At 38.4% G+C, this 16,424-nt stretch overlaps 1 protein-coding gene across 1 annotated transcript in view; it reads right to left on the bottom strand.

Annotated features, from left to right (window-relative positions):
• Window positions 1–2,970: 2,970 nt before the first annotated feature.
• The window catches only part of ARMC3 (armadillo repeat containing 3), a 50,230-nt gene continuing 36,776 nt past the window's right edge, over window positions 2,971–16,424 (bottom strand). The window contains 5 exon segments of the mRNA XM_031066776.1: window positions 2,971–3,459; window positions 4,915–5,077; window positions 7,501–7,698; window positions 12,915–12,977; window positions 15,732–15,832. Coding sequence (XP_030922636.1) covers window positions 3,259–3,459; window positions 4,915–5,077; window positions 7,501–7,698; window positions 12,915–12,977; window positions 15,732–15,832 — 726 coding nt within the window. The 3' untranslated portion in view covers window positions 2,971–3,258.

The following is a 16,424-nucleotide window of genomic DNA, read 5'->3' as shown; positions in this document are numbered from 1 at the left end:
TTGCAATCCCATTGACACCACCATCACTTTGGTCTGCTGCTTTACTGACTCACATTCATCAGACAGGTAGGAATCATACCTGCCCTTTTAGTAACACAGTCCAGATTTGTATTTCTTGATATGCAGATGTGTTATATATTAAGCATTGTGCTTTTCAATGCCAAATCAAAACTAAAATTATTTTTAATGAGTAGTGGGGGCAGTGGGGTGTGTATGTGTGTGCATGTGTGGTGTGTCACTTGCAGACACCTTGGAAGAAACCATGCAGGAAGCTCAGCAGGGCACTTCATCATTCCTGCACAGTCAATACCAAGGTGGACAGCTCCCATGAATAGGAGGAAAGTCTTTATGCCAGCTTCTCTCAGAAGCACAGACATGACAGTGAGGATGACTTGGGGGTGCCTCATTCAAATCAGGATCTTCAGTCCCCATCACTGTCCTGGGATAACCATCTACATGCCGTCTCTTTCAAGAAGCTGAGCACATCTCATTTGGTTTTCATTCTGCACAGCTGCTGGCCATGAGGCCATTTCTGTGTCGTTGCCTGGTGGTTGCAGCTCTGGAGGAATGAACCTTGTCTCAGTTCTTACCTTTGCTTAAGACAGCTTTTCACCTTGCAGGAGAGCACCTAATTGAGGATCTTGTTCTAGGTAGGGTACAGTTTCTACATTTTATAGTAGATATTTACATGTCTTGGCAGTAAAAGATAAGAACATTATAGTAGATATTTACATATCTAGGCAGTAAAATATAAGAACATTTCTGAAAGTGGGTACTGCAGACCCAGACTATTTTTTCCCAAAGGAAAAGCCTAATTGCAACTCCCAAACATTAAGCTGAAGACCTTGCTCAACTTTTCTGTTTCTGCAGTCTATTAATCCTGCACTCTTTTCTGCCTGACGGCAGATCTTTAAAAAGGGATGCAGAATGCTTAGTGGCCAGAACAGATCCTGCAATGAGGTAGCTGCAGACTGTTTTGTTTGTGCTTAGGAAGGCATCAAGCCTGACTCCTTCTGTGTGACTGATCTGCCCAGTGAACTATTATGTAAAAGGAAATACGAGCCCTTCCCCATCTGCTCCTTAAATGAAGGTAAGGAAATCAATTCCCTCAGGCACAGCCCAAGCCAAATGGTGTGTGCTGGGCATGTCCTGGGAATACTCACCCAGCTGAGCCCTGTAGAAATGTTTAAACATTTTTGTTTTCTGATTCAGTTCTGGAATGAGTGTGAGCTGAGCTGCTCTTATCAAGGGTGGGGGGATTCTTCACCAGGCCATGGACACAATTACAGGTCCCTGATTAACATCAAATAAAAAAGTGTGGCATTTCTTGATGTACTTGACAAATAAAGTGCAGTTTTCAAAGCAACCATTTTAGATTGAAGTGTTTATATTCTATCTAGATCTTAATTCTGACAGCCAGATGCATTACAATTTTGAAGTGACAGAATTCAGACAATACAAAGTTCAAAACTGTGAAAGACATAAAACATTTTTGGATCCTACATCTCTGGATCATCAAATTCTGCATTATGCAATGCAGGGTATAGTATTTTGTTTTATTTATTTAGATAATAAATTTATGTAAAATGAGCTTATAGGTCTAAAAATTTCCCAATTTTTATTTTGAAAAACTGCATTTTGTCTGGGTTTTTTCATATTGATTTTTATTAGAAAGAACAGAAATTGCTTTCTTTTCAAGACCTCCTCAAACACAGTAAGTCATACTTTAACATTATGGTTCCAATACAAAATAATGAAATTCCAATGTAAGAAAACTATACAAAATGATAGCTAGCAGGAAATTAATTCTTATTTTACTTCAATTTACTGGACTTTCAAAGTTGTGGGTTTCTATACCAAATCATACCTGTCAGTGAGAGCATATGACCTTCCATCAGTCTCCTACCTGCTACATAGCAATGATAAGAAACACATCCTCACCTTTCTCTCAGTCCTGCCAGCACATCCTGCATTTTGTTTCCAGATTTCTTTTTCATTCTGATATCTAGAGGACTGCTGAACATAAGGTAAAAAAAAAAAAAGAACATGGGGCCATATAAGCAAATTTACAACATAAATTTAGATAAAATGTTCCCCTAAGGGCTACCAGGAAATCATGCTGCATGTCAGAGGAGGAAGGAGAGGGAGTGAGGGGATCATGCTCATGAGCAGCAATGAATACAACAGATACAAACCTCCTCCTCCTCAACCAAAGCAGTCAAGGCAAGTGACTGTGCTTATACAAACATTAAAAAGCTAAAAGAATACAGACCCCAATTTTTTAAATCACATTTTTGGTAGGCAGGAAGTAAATTCCTTGTTGAAGGTGTTCTGGTCTTCTGAAATTCAGTTCTGTTAGGCCTGCACTGGCCTAACTGCTGTACAGTACATTCTCTCAGCTTTCCACAGTAAACTCAATTGATAGTGGTGCTCTCTGAAATACTCCAGTACATCCCTGACAGTTTCACCAGGAAGTGTTTCCCAGTGTTCTAGCCAGTGTTTTACCTCTCTTAAAAGTGCCGCCACTCCTAGCAGCACCACTTTACCCAAGGCTGCAAGAAATACAAATTCCCTGTCTAAAACTGCTGCCTTCTCAGAGTCCATTTTATCTTCAAGTCAAAAATAAAGAACTTAAACAGATCACAAGCACTAACTTATCAATCATCTGTCTTTCCTGTGCCAGGACAAACAGTATATACTTTCATGCAGAGTATCCTATTATCTGTAAATATTAACTCTGCCAAGTTCTAAGAAATATAAATGGGATTTTTTTTCTATGGAGGTGAAAGTATAATGTTATTGTAGTTCTAGTTTTCAGTTATTGGGTTATTTCACACAAAAATTGTCCAGTTGTTTTTAGGTGTCTTGTCATTTCATCTGATGTCACATTTTTTTGCTTTATGGACATGAAATTCCTATAAGTGTGCATGGGATTTGAAGGAAAATTTAAAAAAAAAAGAATATGCTGTATTAGAATTTAACCTATTTAATAAGCATTGTAATGTTAGCATACACCAAATATTATTATTACAAAATTTTAATCTGTAGTTTTGCAATTGAGTCTTCGAATACTACAAAAAATTAATAAAATTTCTAAGCACTGAAGCTAGGTATCAAAACCACATTCAATTAAACATTTCAGACAACATACCAGATATGCTTCTTTTTAATGGTTGGATATGAACCCCCTCATGTTTCATAAATACAGCACTGAAAACATATTTAAAATATTTATTTTGGTGATATTCATCAAAATTATTAAACACGTTTGTATTGATCAGCCTTTGCGCTTCCTTGTTTTAGCAAACATCCTGGTTCAAACATTACATCTACAACATACTCCTGAGGAGGAAGCAGAAGCCCATTGGGAGTGTATTCAACCAATTTAACTTCATTCCAACATCTGTTATACTGGCCACGAACTAAACTACAGCCAATGCCGATTCTGTCTGCTATCACCTAAAAAAAGAAAGAAAAAGTAGTTAATGCAGTTAATTCATGTAGCTTCTGTGATATACAGCAAGGCCCAGTCATGCTTAAAAAACAAAACCAAGGCCTAGCTAGAGCTTTCTTGAAACATACTTTATAAATTTCTCAAGTGTTCCAAACTTCAAACCTTTATTGTTGGTTTGCATAGAAAGTGTAGGCTTTGAAACGCCATTTCTCACATTTCCAATGCACAGCATGAAAAACATTCATTTTAACTTTTTTCAAACACTGATATGGTTATCAGCCAGTCCTTCAGATCTCAAATGAAGTGCAACACCCACAGTACCCAGCAATGTTTTCTGTCTACTTGGAAGACTTACTTCTGAATAACATTTTGAAGTATATTCAAGCAATGAGGTGTAGGCACACTGCATATATATAGCTAGTATGAAATATTAAGTGTAAAAAGGCAACATTTTTATCAGTGTAAGTTTAGGACTGTTGCTACACTCCGAAGCACACTCCTTGCTTTTCAGCCCGGGAAATGTGGGAAGCAATGAAATGCGAGGCAAGTGTCTGCTAGATGAAACACCTGCCCTTCCTCTGGGCTGCACTATCACAGACAGACCTATAATGGTTTCCAGCTACCAAACTGCTTTTTCAACACACATCTGCTGTGAAGGAATGAAATCCTGGAAGATTTTTAACTTGTTACAAATGGACAGATACCCATTGCTTAGAGTGCTGTGGCTTTAAGAGAGATGACCTGTCCCTACAAAAGTTTCTTAGGACAGTGGAGCATAATTAATTCACAGCCTCAGAATGTCATAAAATAAGTTGGAAACTTTATCTCCCTATGGATACCATAAATTTAGGGTTGTACATTTTCTCCTGTGTACTCTTTCCTAGGTTCTTCCTTCTTAATGTGTTTGATTCTCTGTTTCTTTCCATTCAAGAAAGAGAAAAATCCAGCCAAGGAAATAGGATGGGACAGATAACCAGGCTGCACCAGTACATCTTCATACAAAGAAAGCAAAAATAAAACTTCCAAGTTTCTTCAAAGAAACTAGAACATAGAAGCTGTTATATACTATCACAGAATACTGGATAGATACCAAATTAAAAATTGTCTCAACAAGTTTACATTTGCAGCATGGAAAAAGAAGGAAGCTGCATAATTCAATATTTTGCAGTTTACAGAAAATGTAAAATGTTTTGACTCCAAATCAAATACTTTGGCTTTTTGCCATTTATCAAGTATTCTGCTGATATCACTTAAGACAATTTAATGACAACAAGAATGTTTACAGAAAGAAGCTGGCTTTCATTCACTGGGAAATCAACTTTGCTGTCGAAAAATTATGAAACTGTATACAAAAGATTTTACATAAATATAAATAATGTATCAAACTGATGCAAATATATTTAGTTTAGATTATCCATTTAACAGCAATATGTTATGCTGCAAAATAAATGATAATGTACCTTGAAAAGTAAAGCTCTGTGATAGAACGTCCCTCTTTTGATTTTCCCGATAGGCACAATGTTGCTTTTCAGGTCAAATTCTATTTCACTCATGTCAAGTTCCCAGCAGAAATTATGTAGTTCCTCTTTTTCAATAGGGCCACCCATCCTGTCTGCAACAAACCTGTTTCAAATGCATACTGGGATCAATTACATCTACAATTCCTCTTGTATTTATTGCAAAAATGTAGCACAATAAAATGTATACAAACAAGAAGTGAATGACCTTTAAGACTGTAATACTTTTTCTACTTTTGCTTAATTAATTTTTTTTAAAATTCAGTAATTGATATTTTAAATATGCTTACTGATTAATACAGATAACCATAACTCAGGTCATTCATATTTTGTCACCTAAACCAAGGTGCAAAAGCAGAGATTCTGGAGAGCTGTAGTATAGGCACAAAATCATCAGAAAAAGTCATCAATAACAGTGTAATTACTGAAGAAGTAATTACAGAAGCTGATGGTCATGTTTACAGGTAACAGATTAGGTGAGTTACATATTACAGTCTCCAGACCTATCATTTGTTTGAAATAGTAATAAAGGCATGAGAATACGTATGACAAAAATAAAGCCATAGGTAATGATCCCAACATAGAAAAGCAGCTGTATTCATTGAAGGTACTTATCTTCTACGTGTGCCTTCTTATATTGAAGCCAATATTTTGGGGGTGAGCGGTATTTATCCATTTACAGAAACAGAAACAGATCAGAACTCACTGTCAGTGTAAGCTCTGCCAAAACCACATCTTTTGGGGGACGGTGTGCACACAGGACCAAGCCCTGGTTTGTAAGTCTCCCCATAGACACACACCTCTTCATCTCCCCGGTGCAGGTAACTGTATGTAAAGACCTTTGTTCCCCTCAGTGCCTCAGCCACAGGCACAAGGGTTATTGAGGTCTCTCACTCTGGACAAGATGTTGCAAAGCTGACATGAAAATCACAAGCCATTGCTTCCAACAGGGAGTTAAAACCTGCATCCCCTCCTCTGCAGAAGCAGTAAATGTGTTCCTCTGCCCAGTACAAGCAAGGCAACCTCCAAGGCCTCACTTTTCAAAATTTAGAGTTGAGGAAGCATTGGTTGCAATAGCATGGGCACAGGGAGCTATCACCAAGCGTGTCAGACCGGGTATCTTGAAGCTGGGAATTACTGGGTGAAGGTGAGAAAGTGTGGGGCAGCACAGCAGCCCCTTGTGCTGTGTGTGCCCATGGGCAGCCCTCATTAAAGAGAGCAATGCTGCCCCAGCCAGCATGCTCACCACCACACAAAGGTGTGCTGTGTTTGTTCCAAAGGACATATCCAGCATTTCTCATGTCCCCTCATCTAGCCTGACCTCATCCCCAGTGAGCACAGGAGGAACTCCACCCAGGCTGCCAGGCTGCTGAGGGATGCTGCAGCTGCCTTCTCCCCCACTCCCTATTCAACACATGCTATTCAGGCAGGTGCCTGAAATGCAACACAGACAGAAAAATCCCCATAGAAAACATTCTAGTTAAATTTCCCGTGATTGTTTCACTGGGTTGTGTGTCTGCAAGTATTTCACTGCTGTGTTAGAAGAGCAGATTTATAAGAGAATTTTATGGATTCCACCTTGAGGAAGGCAGCGTGATTTATACACAGATGGATAGTTAAGGATTAATTTCTGTCCTGTCAAATTCTGCAATCAATGGAAAATTCATTCCTCATATCACATTAGACGACTTCATTAAAAATGAGAGTTAGTAAAAGTAACAAATTTTGTGAAAGTGGGACCTGATGCCAAACTCTCCAGATTCAGGAGGCAGCCTGGAAACTGCCAAGATGTAAAGATTAAACTATGGAGAAGATGAAAACAGACACACTGCTTGGAGGTGACAGTGATTGGTGCCCAGGCTGAGCAGTCAGTGTAACCAATGAATCACACATTGATACCAACAGTCTGTATATGCACTATTGCAATATTCTGGCACTATTAAATCGTCAGGATGTTAATTACAAAAGCACTTAAAAGCTGTGTTAGAAAACTTGTATTATGCTTTTGGCTCAATAGAAAACAAAATACAACAGAGTTGTGGTTCCAAGGGGTTCCAAAACCAAGTAGGCAGGAAAGATGGCAGGAGAACAGACATGATACATGTCACTTGCAACCATCTTGACTATTAGGTTTGGGTTCTAACCATGTTTTTAGGCTTTGCAAAACCTGGAGCTCTGGGGCTCCTTGATTATGTAGATGCTATATGCAGCTGATGTGTTCACTGGAAAGAATCAGTACAGATGTATAAATGTGAAAAATACCCTTAAATTGTCTATGAGAATATTTTTTTTAAATGAGAAATTGATACTCTTTTGTTGCAAGTAATACTTTATTTTAAAATATATTAAATTAATTGTGACAAAATTAGAAACAAGAAGCTTAAAATCTAAATATGTCAGCATTCTGGGCCAAAGCTGATTTGAATTCCACTTAAGCATGGGAAAATAACTATTTTGAAAAAGTTGACTTTGGATAAGAAAACAGTTATTTTACCAATTCAGCTTATGGAAATACGATTTAGTACTCACTGTGCAAGAGCCACAACTTGTTCTCGGGTCGAAGTTATTGGTAGAATTGTTTTGGAAGCATCATTAATGTAATCCATTAAAACGAAGTCAGGTGGTGGTACCCAATGGGAATTTTCTAGCTTTATTTCCTCCAGGATTGTAGGTGCAACTCGAATAACTTCTTTTGGTTTTTCCTCCTCTTTTTTCCCTTTCCCTTTTCTTACAGAGAAAAAAAAATGATACATTTATCTCAAATACTGTATTCTCTAAAGTTCAAATTCAAACACATTAATTCTCCAATAGGACATTTAGACAATTTGACTAGGGAGAGGTGGAAGGTAGGAGATATCTCTTCTCTCGATAACAAATATCCAAAATCTACCAAGCTGTAGAGAACACTTGTGGAACATGACCACAGGAGGTGGTTAGAAACAAATGCCACTAGCTCCATATTAACATTGTTGTCAGTTCTCATTTTATTTTTAGTTAATGGCTCTGATATGCCTTTCCCATGTATGGATTATATAGAGGAGGAGACACTTACTTACCTACTATATACATATAGGGCATATTTTTAGTTATGGTGTAGTTTTGTATGGATATGAACTAAAAACCACAAACTCCAATGATTTTTTACTTGATAAAAATCTGGTCATCAAATAAAGGAAAAAATGGTATCAAAAGCACAGCTGAAATCTTGACAGGACTTTCCAAAAGACAGCCTCTGACCTTGCAAGTTCAGGTACTTCAAGCATTAGGCAAACTACAGCATGGCTTGTCAGAGAAAGATTCTGTGGTTTTGCTGACTCTTTTTCAAGGCACGTGCTTCATATTTTCCTAATGCTTGGGATCTGAAAAATGACCATGATCCTAAACAGGCATCTTAAGCACCCAGAAGTATAAATGAAATTACTGTTCTGCTTAAATTAAATACTGTGCATTTCACAAGTTATGCAGCAACTATAAAATCATTATCTTACCAGAGGTATTATTAAGGTCTATACAATCAGACAGTTTAGGATCTTTCATTTGTGGGAACACATGAAACTAGTGTTTTGTAAGCATTGTGTATCTTTTCAATGCAGATCCTGAAAATTTTTACTGCGAAGTACAACAAAACTTCTTTATTTCATTTTACAGTTCTGGTTCATTTTTTAAAATATGTAATATTTCTGGTGATCTTGGATGGAAAAAGAAAAAAAAGAAATAAAGGACCACTAGAGTACATGGCTCCAAGACACACTATCATTATTGTATGCTCTTCAAATTATTCTTAAATTTATACTATGAATAGCACTCTCAAGATGGAAGGCATTGAACAAAGCAAAAGGGCATACATCATTATCAGTAGTTGAATTCAAGCAATTTGTCTTCAGAATACTTTGCAAACTTTTCTTTAACCTATGGAGATTTACCATATTCACAAAGAGCCCTTTAAATAGGTGTCACAAAGCACATTATTTTAGAAGGGTAACCAATTAAGATTTAATCTTAAAAGTATAGAAAATTCACCACCCTCTTAAATAAACTGTTCGGGTTATTAATTACACTTACACTTGGAAAAAAGCAGATAAACAGTTTTCTTTATCTAATTTGACTCTATCTAACTATAGCCAGGGAACCTTATAATGCTAGATTAAACAGCTATCTACTTATCAATTTATCCATTTATACATTATGGTTAAAAACACTGTGTTTAAAAAATCTTGAATTATTCCCAACTCTCTGATGTCCAGTTTAGGAGGTTTTCAAGAGAACAACACTTACAAATGCTGTAATTCTTGTTTCTCTGCCATTTTCCCTTTTCCCCCCTTCTTCCCTTCTATCCTTCCAGTACTTTCTTTTCTCTATGAGAAGTGCACCATTAAATTACAGTGCTATAGGAGAATTTGTTTCCTATTCCTATCTATTCAAATGATTCTAGAATCACACTTATTCTCCTCCTTTCCAATTTTCAGGAACAAAACACCTGAGAGAGATGGGTTTGAACAATGATTTGTTTGGGCTTTTTGCTGCTGCTTATTTCTCTCAGGTACGACTATGTTGTGTTCCTTGGTGGAATAGGTGATTTAAAGTTGTCTTCCACACTTGTCTCTTACTCCTCAACTCTTCAGTTCATCATATCTGTCTAATCCTTATTTCACAAGGAACTGTGGAGCTGCTGTCTTACAGCTCAGTGCTATAAAATAACCAGTAACCTCTACACTAGACTTCTACTGCCCTTTTTTCTTGCCCTCTTTTTTAATCCCCATTTTCTTGCCAGTGGGAATTGTGACATCAGAAAAAAAATCACTCTCATTTCTCAGAGCTGTCTTCCTAGTCGTGAGACTACTTGCTGTGAAAGCAGAGGAATATTGCAAAGGAGAGCTCATGGCACTTAATAGTCTCCAAGCTGTTTCTGATTCTTTGCAACTTTAGCACAAGAGTCCAACAGGTCACCAGAGCATCAGCTGGAGGACGAAGGTAGCCAATACAATATTCTACCATCAAAAAGCAGCCATGACACCTATGTTCTTTCCCATTTTGCATTACTTAAATGCCCTGGTTCTCTTTTGAAAATGAGCAAATGAGCATTGGGGAGTGTTTCCTTAAATGCAGTACTGAAACATAGGAGGGAATAAATACACATTTATTAGTCTACATTAAATACAATCTTTTAGCCCAGTCAATGTGTATATCAGATATGAAACTGCCTGATTAAAAATGTTGCTGTCAATGAAAATATATGTCAAACTATCAACTAGGCACTTCCTCACATCTAATTCAAACATTTCCAGCAGACAATTACAACTGCCCTTTCTCTTGGCTTTCAACTATGGTTTATATAAAGTAATATCACTTTTTCAAAACAATGGTTTTAAACAGTGTTCAGTAGTACTTTGCAAAGTAATGATGAACAGAAACATATGATCAAAGGAAAAAATACATAGGAAAAAGTCTAAGCATGTTTGAGACTTGGAGTCAGCTCTACTGACCTTCAAGTAACTCCCATATATCTCAGAAATTAATAATAATAATGATGTATGAATTATGGATTCAAAATGAATGACAATAGGGTTATAAATCATAGAACTTGATCATGACATTCAAAAGCAATTATTTCATACTTGAAGAAAGGAGTCCTTGTACCCCTGCAAGGTTTACTATGGGAAATTGAGTCAAGTCTTTATTTTTTTCCTAAAGAAAATGTTTTGCTTTTTAAAGGAGTTATGGTTGCAAACAGAGCAGTCATTTACACTGTAAGTGATATAAATGACATTAGAAAGCAACTATCCAAGTGAATCCTCATCACACACTGTAATAAACAAATATATTATCTTGTCAGAACAGGTCTTCCAGCTCCTGAGACCATACAAAATGGCCTATGACTAGAGCATCTTCCAAGGTGAAGGAACTCCCCACTTGAGCAGAGAAAAAATAACTGGGGCTCAGTATCTCCCCTTGCCTCTGCTTCCTTTGACTAAACTGGCAGAGGCACAGTGGGTCATGAGCAGGGCACATGGGGCAGCAGGAGGACCTGGGAGGGGGCAGAAGCTGGGACAGGCCTCCTAAGGCACTCAAGCTGCTGTATCTACTCTGGTGCATCCTGAAACAGGAACCTTCTACAATGCAATTCATACAATCCATTTCAGGTATCTACTATAAAATGATTTAAACTGAATTTCAGAAGTGCTTGCAGTCCAAATAACTAGTCAAATGGGAATGTCTGCCTTGTAAGTCAATAACTTTCAGATGGACTAGTCTGACAACCTGGGTCCTGATTTAAGTCAAAACCTCAAACATTCACAGTCAGTAGCTATTATCTGTCAGTAATTTGCATCTCCGTCATTGCGTGTCTGTTCTAAACAAATTGATATAATTCAAACATATTCAAATATAACTCAAAGTATAATACTTTAAGCCTTTTTCTCTAGTGCTGCTTTTGCTGAGTGAACACCATTGTCTAGGTAACTTGTGATTTTCCTCTATTGGAGATACCACTGAATTATTGAAATCAAAAGCAGGTTTCAGTTTTGTCTTGATTTTCTTACTGCACATTTCATTTCTCAAGCCCAGATGCAATCATACACAGAAATATACAAGCAGTGTCAGAAATCAGCCATTATCTCTGTCAGTAAAACACCTGTAGAGACAGTAGGGTATCAGTTCATGAACGAGCTCCACAATAAAAATTGGAAACACATCAGCTCCTACAACAGACACACCATTTCTCCTTTTTCTCCAACCCTGCAGCACTCAGCATTTCCATCACTGACTAGAACTCATAGCCCTTAGCCATTGCCAAGGCTCCCTTTACCATAAAGAAAGGAAAATTAGGAAGTCAAGCCTGGGACCCACTGAAACCAGTATGATAAACAGTCACCTCGCTAAGTCAGCTAACAGAAAAGCCAAGGGCAGTTGTAGGTTGTATCACATTCCTATCAAGGATTAGAGACCATTCCACTGATGGTAAGAAGGCTCCATTTGGACTGCTTTTGGATTCCCCTGGAATCAGGCATGCACACCTGCCTTCTCTGTTGTGGTCACAATTGTGCTGCTGTTTTACAGGAAGGACAGCTGGGAGACCATGGCTCAGTATCCTTCCACAGGAACAAACTACAGGTCAAGTATTTTATATTAGACAAGGACTAAAAGCCTGGTCTTGGTGAGAGTGAGGAGAGTTAAGTACCTGAACAGCTCAAGTAAAACTCCCTGTTCATTGCATCTCATCGTTAGTGATCAGCTACAACAAACCACAAAGAGACTGCTAAACCCCAAATATCTTGTGGTCAACTCTCTGCAGGTGTTAGGGACAGACTCAAATCCTCTTTCTGTAAAAGAAGGAAATAAAATTTCCACTACAAGAGTAGAGGTTCTGATCTACTTGGTATGAAGAGACAGACTGCAGCACTGTACTTGGTGTATTGTATGGATCAGGACAAGCGCTGCAAGAGTGAAGCATTTCTAGGCCAGTTGCCTAAAAACCAGGACAGCTCTGAGCACACCCTTCTCAGCTTTTAGTCATCTGTCAACTGCACTGGAAGAGATTTAATCTAGAAATAAGGAGGCATGTAGGCAGTGTAGGAACAATTCATGGGTTTAGGTTCTAAACTGAGAAGGAACTTCTACTGTAATTTCCCCGTGTCTTGGTTGTTAAGCTGTAAAATAACTATTTCACTGCTTCCAAGGGATAATGAAGAAAAAAAAAAAAAAGAGCAAATAAGTGTGAGCTGTTCAAATACAGCATGGAAAGAGAGGAAGAGTAATCACTAAGATAGACAAAGGAATATTACTGCAAAAAGGAGATGAAAGAAAGACTCCAAAAATATATTTAACATTGTGTTTAGGTATTTGTACTCCATTCAGAAACGATCTGTCACTATTTTCTCAGACTTCTATTCTTAGTGTTACAGCAAAAACACAACATTGACAACCAGGAAATCTGAGAACCATACCTTGGTTTTTCTTTGCTGGTTCTTCCTGAAACAGACGGTGATACTTCTTGTACTTCTACAACACTGAAACAGAAGAAGATATTTTTGCATTTGTTTGCAGAGTTAATATTTGCATGTGAAGCTATGAAAATGGAGTTTGGATTTTAAAGGACAATAAATATATTCATAGGTGGTATATAAGTGAAAGAAATAACATAACTACTAATAAACCAGACATTAATTCAGGGATCAAAAACGAAGTATGGAATCACAGAATGACAGAATATGCTGAGTTGGAAGGGACCCATCAAGATCATCATATCCAACTCCTGGCTCTGCACAGAACCATCCCCAGGAGTCATGCCATGTGCCTGAGCATTGTCCAAATCCTTCTTGAACTCTGTAAGGCTTGGTGCTGTGATCACTTCCCTGGGCAGCTGTTCCAGTGCTCAACCACCCTCTGGGGGAAGAACTTTTCCTAATATCCAACCTAAACCTTCCCTGACACAACCTCAGGCCATTCCCTCAGGTCCTGTCACTGGTCCCCACAGAGAAGAGATCAGTGCCTGACCCTCCTCTGCCCCTCCTGAGGAAGCTGTAGATTGCCATGAGGTCTCCCCTCAGTCTCCTCCAGGCTGAACAGACCAAGTGACCTCAGCCACTTCTCTCATGGCTTCCCCTCAAGGCACTGCCTGTTGCCATTTAATATATTTGAAAAAAACTCTTTTTCTTGTCCCCCACAGTTCTGGCTGGCTTCAACTCCAAACAAACTTTGGCCACATGAATTTTGTCCCTACAGTGGCCAGCAGTGGCTCTGTGTTTTTCCCACGTCACCTGACCTTGCTTCCACGGGGCATACACCTTTCTTTTTTGTCTTATTTTTAAGAGAAGAATCCTGTTCAACCAAGATGACCTTCTGCCTTGTATGACTGACTTCTGACATTTGGGAATTGTCTGCTCCTGTGCCCTTAGGAGGTGATGTTTAATAAGACCAACACTGATGGATGCTAGCATCTGCAAAAACTTTCCCAGGGGATCTTACTCACTAACTCCCTGAGCAGTCTGAGTTCTGCTCTCCTCAGGTCCAGAGTCAAGGTTTTTGCATTTTCCCTTCTTTTAACAGAGATTTTAAACTTGATCTCTTCATGGCCACTGTGGCCAAAATGGCTTCCAATCTCCACTTGCTCACATGATCCACCACCCTGTTGACAAGGAGTAGATCAAGGAGGGCATCTTTCCAAGCCTGTTCCATAAAGATTTTTAGGAATCTTCTGGCCTGGGTTGTACCAGCTGTGTGATATTCCCAGTTAATCTCTGGCAAGTTGAAGTCTCTCATAGGGACAAGGGCAGTTGACTTGGAAGAGTCCCTTAGTTCCTCAAAGAATAATTCATCATTGTCCTGTCCAGGATGTCTGTAGTGGACTCCCATGATGGCATCTGCATTATTTGTTTGTCCCTTGATTCTCACCCAGAGGCTCTCAGGTGTGCCATTGGCAGCTGTGAGCTCCACACATTCTGCCCCTTCTATTCCATACAGTGCCACCACTGCACCTCTCCTGCCCTGCCCGTTCCTCCTGAAGAGCCTGGAACCATCCAGCAGGGCACTCCAGGTACAGGACCCATCCCACCAGGTTTCACTCCTGCCAGAGATGTCAAATCTCTGGGACTGGGCCAAAGCCTGGATTCCCCTTGTTTGTCTCTCTTGCTGGGCACATTAGTGTGGACACATTTCAGGTGTGGTGCATTGTAGCCAACACCTCCTGAGGCAGACTGAGGGATCCTGTTGGTGCTCCTCTCCTCAGGTACTGACACCCCATCCCATCACTCATCACTGTCCAACCTGGCTTTACCTCTTTTCCCCCTTCCAGGCTGGTTTAAAGCTCTGCCAATGAGCCCTACCAGTTCCTGCGCTAGAATTCTTTTTTTCTTCTGAGAATGCCCAACAATGAACACAAAAGTAACTGGGGAGTAAGGCTGCTGCCAATGTGCAAAAGCAAGAAATTGTATCAAAGTCAAAGAATGAAGACCTGATAGTTAGAGACAGCTCAAAGGATCAACAAAGAGCATGGATATCTAATTTGTCACAGATATTCCCAGACATCTTTATGGTGTCAAATACAAGCTTGAAAGGGAAGCTAATGATACTGTAACCCAAATATGTGATGTGTTGACAGAGAAGAAGTTTTTGGACTTGCAAAATGTTGGTAGAGTGATCTTTGATCTGTGAGACTGTTTACAGGAAATGGCTCCCAGTTAAACAAGCCCAATACCAATTTCCTGCATTCAAATCTAAAAAGATTTGTTAGGCTGGCTTCAACTTAAACAGAGAAGAAATGGACACAGGTTCTTTATCAAGCCTGAGAGCTTAATGCTTGGCTTTGTCCCACCCCTTGGAATGATGTGCTTAAAATTCCATGCATTTGTCTGCACAAGAGGAACATCAAATCATAGCTTTCACTGTCGAATGTTGACATTCAGCTCAGATGACATAATTATTACAGCAGATGACAAGCTTTGTTATAACTAATAAAACACTGGGTGTCCCATCATCAGGAATCAAAGAGAGTTAAATGAATGAGTCTTCAAGGCTAAGATAAATAAAGCAACTCAACTGAATGAGCTATTTTCTGAATTCTTATTTTATAAAATACGAATGTTTTGTCTCCTAGGACATAAAAGCACTGTGCTGGGAATAAAATACATGTTGCTATTTATATATGTGTATGTGTAGATAGATAGATAGATAGATAGATAGAATGAAGTTTGTACTGGAAAAAGTGAAAACCATTAAAAAAATGAGGTATTACAACAAATACTAATAGATCTAACATGACTCACCTTTCTTGGGGTTTAGCATTAACGAAGATTATTGCCCGACGGTCAGTAAGCTCTTGCTTGCTTAGTTCTTCCAAAGACAAAAATTTCCCTCCATGTTTTACCTACAAGAAAATTAGCATAAAATACAAGGTTTCTGCTAAGTTAAAGATGCAGAGAAAAAAATCCATTTAAAAGATACCTAAACAGTAATTTAAAATTCCTAATCCTAAACCCAAAGACTGTGTTAGAACTTATAAAGCTATTCAAAATATCTGAAATTATTTTCCTCTCAATTTGCATTTTCTTAATTTTTTCTTAGAAAAGATTGTTTATAAATATTTTAGCTTGTAGTTATTGGTTTGAAGCATTTCAAACTGTTCCAGAATAAGGAAATGTTCCTGCCTCTGAAGGCTTTACGAGATAGGACAGAATTTTCAAAAGCAACCAAGTGCTTTAGGAGCAGGTATTTCACTGATTGTCAGTAAGACTGGTATTTCTAATTTTTCTGGGTATTTTGAAAAGTCCTTCTCAGATTTAGATTGAGCACAGCACTAATAAGTGATACTGGAGTCAGACTTTATACACAAACACTTCTTTTGTGAGAGAAAGGGTCATGACCAAGGTGAAAATATGAGCTCTTTGCTTCCTTATGTAAAAATTAACAAACAAAACGTCCATAGGTCATACAATGTCAAGTTAGCATTAAGTATAATG

The sequence above is a fragment of the Geospiza fortis genome, unplaced genomic scaffold (genome assembly GCF_000277835.1).
Source record: "Geospiza fortis unplaced genomic scaffold, GeoFor_1.0 scaffold138, whole genome shotgun sequence".
Classification (NCBI taxonomy): domain Eukaryota; kingdom Metazoa; phylum Chordata; class Aves; order Passeriformes; family Thraupidae; genus Geospiza; species Geospiza fortis.
This window is presented reverse-complemented; position numbering and strand designations above follow the sequence as displayed.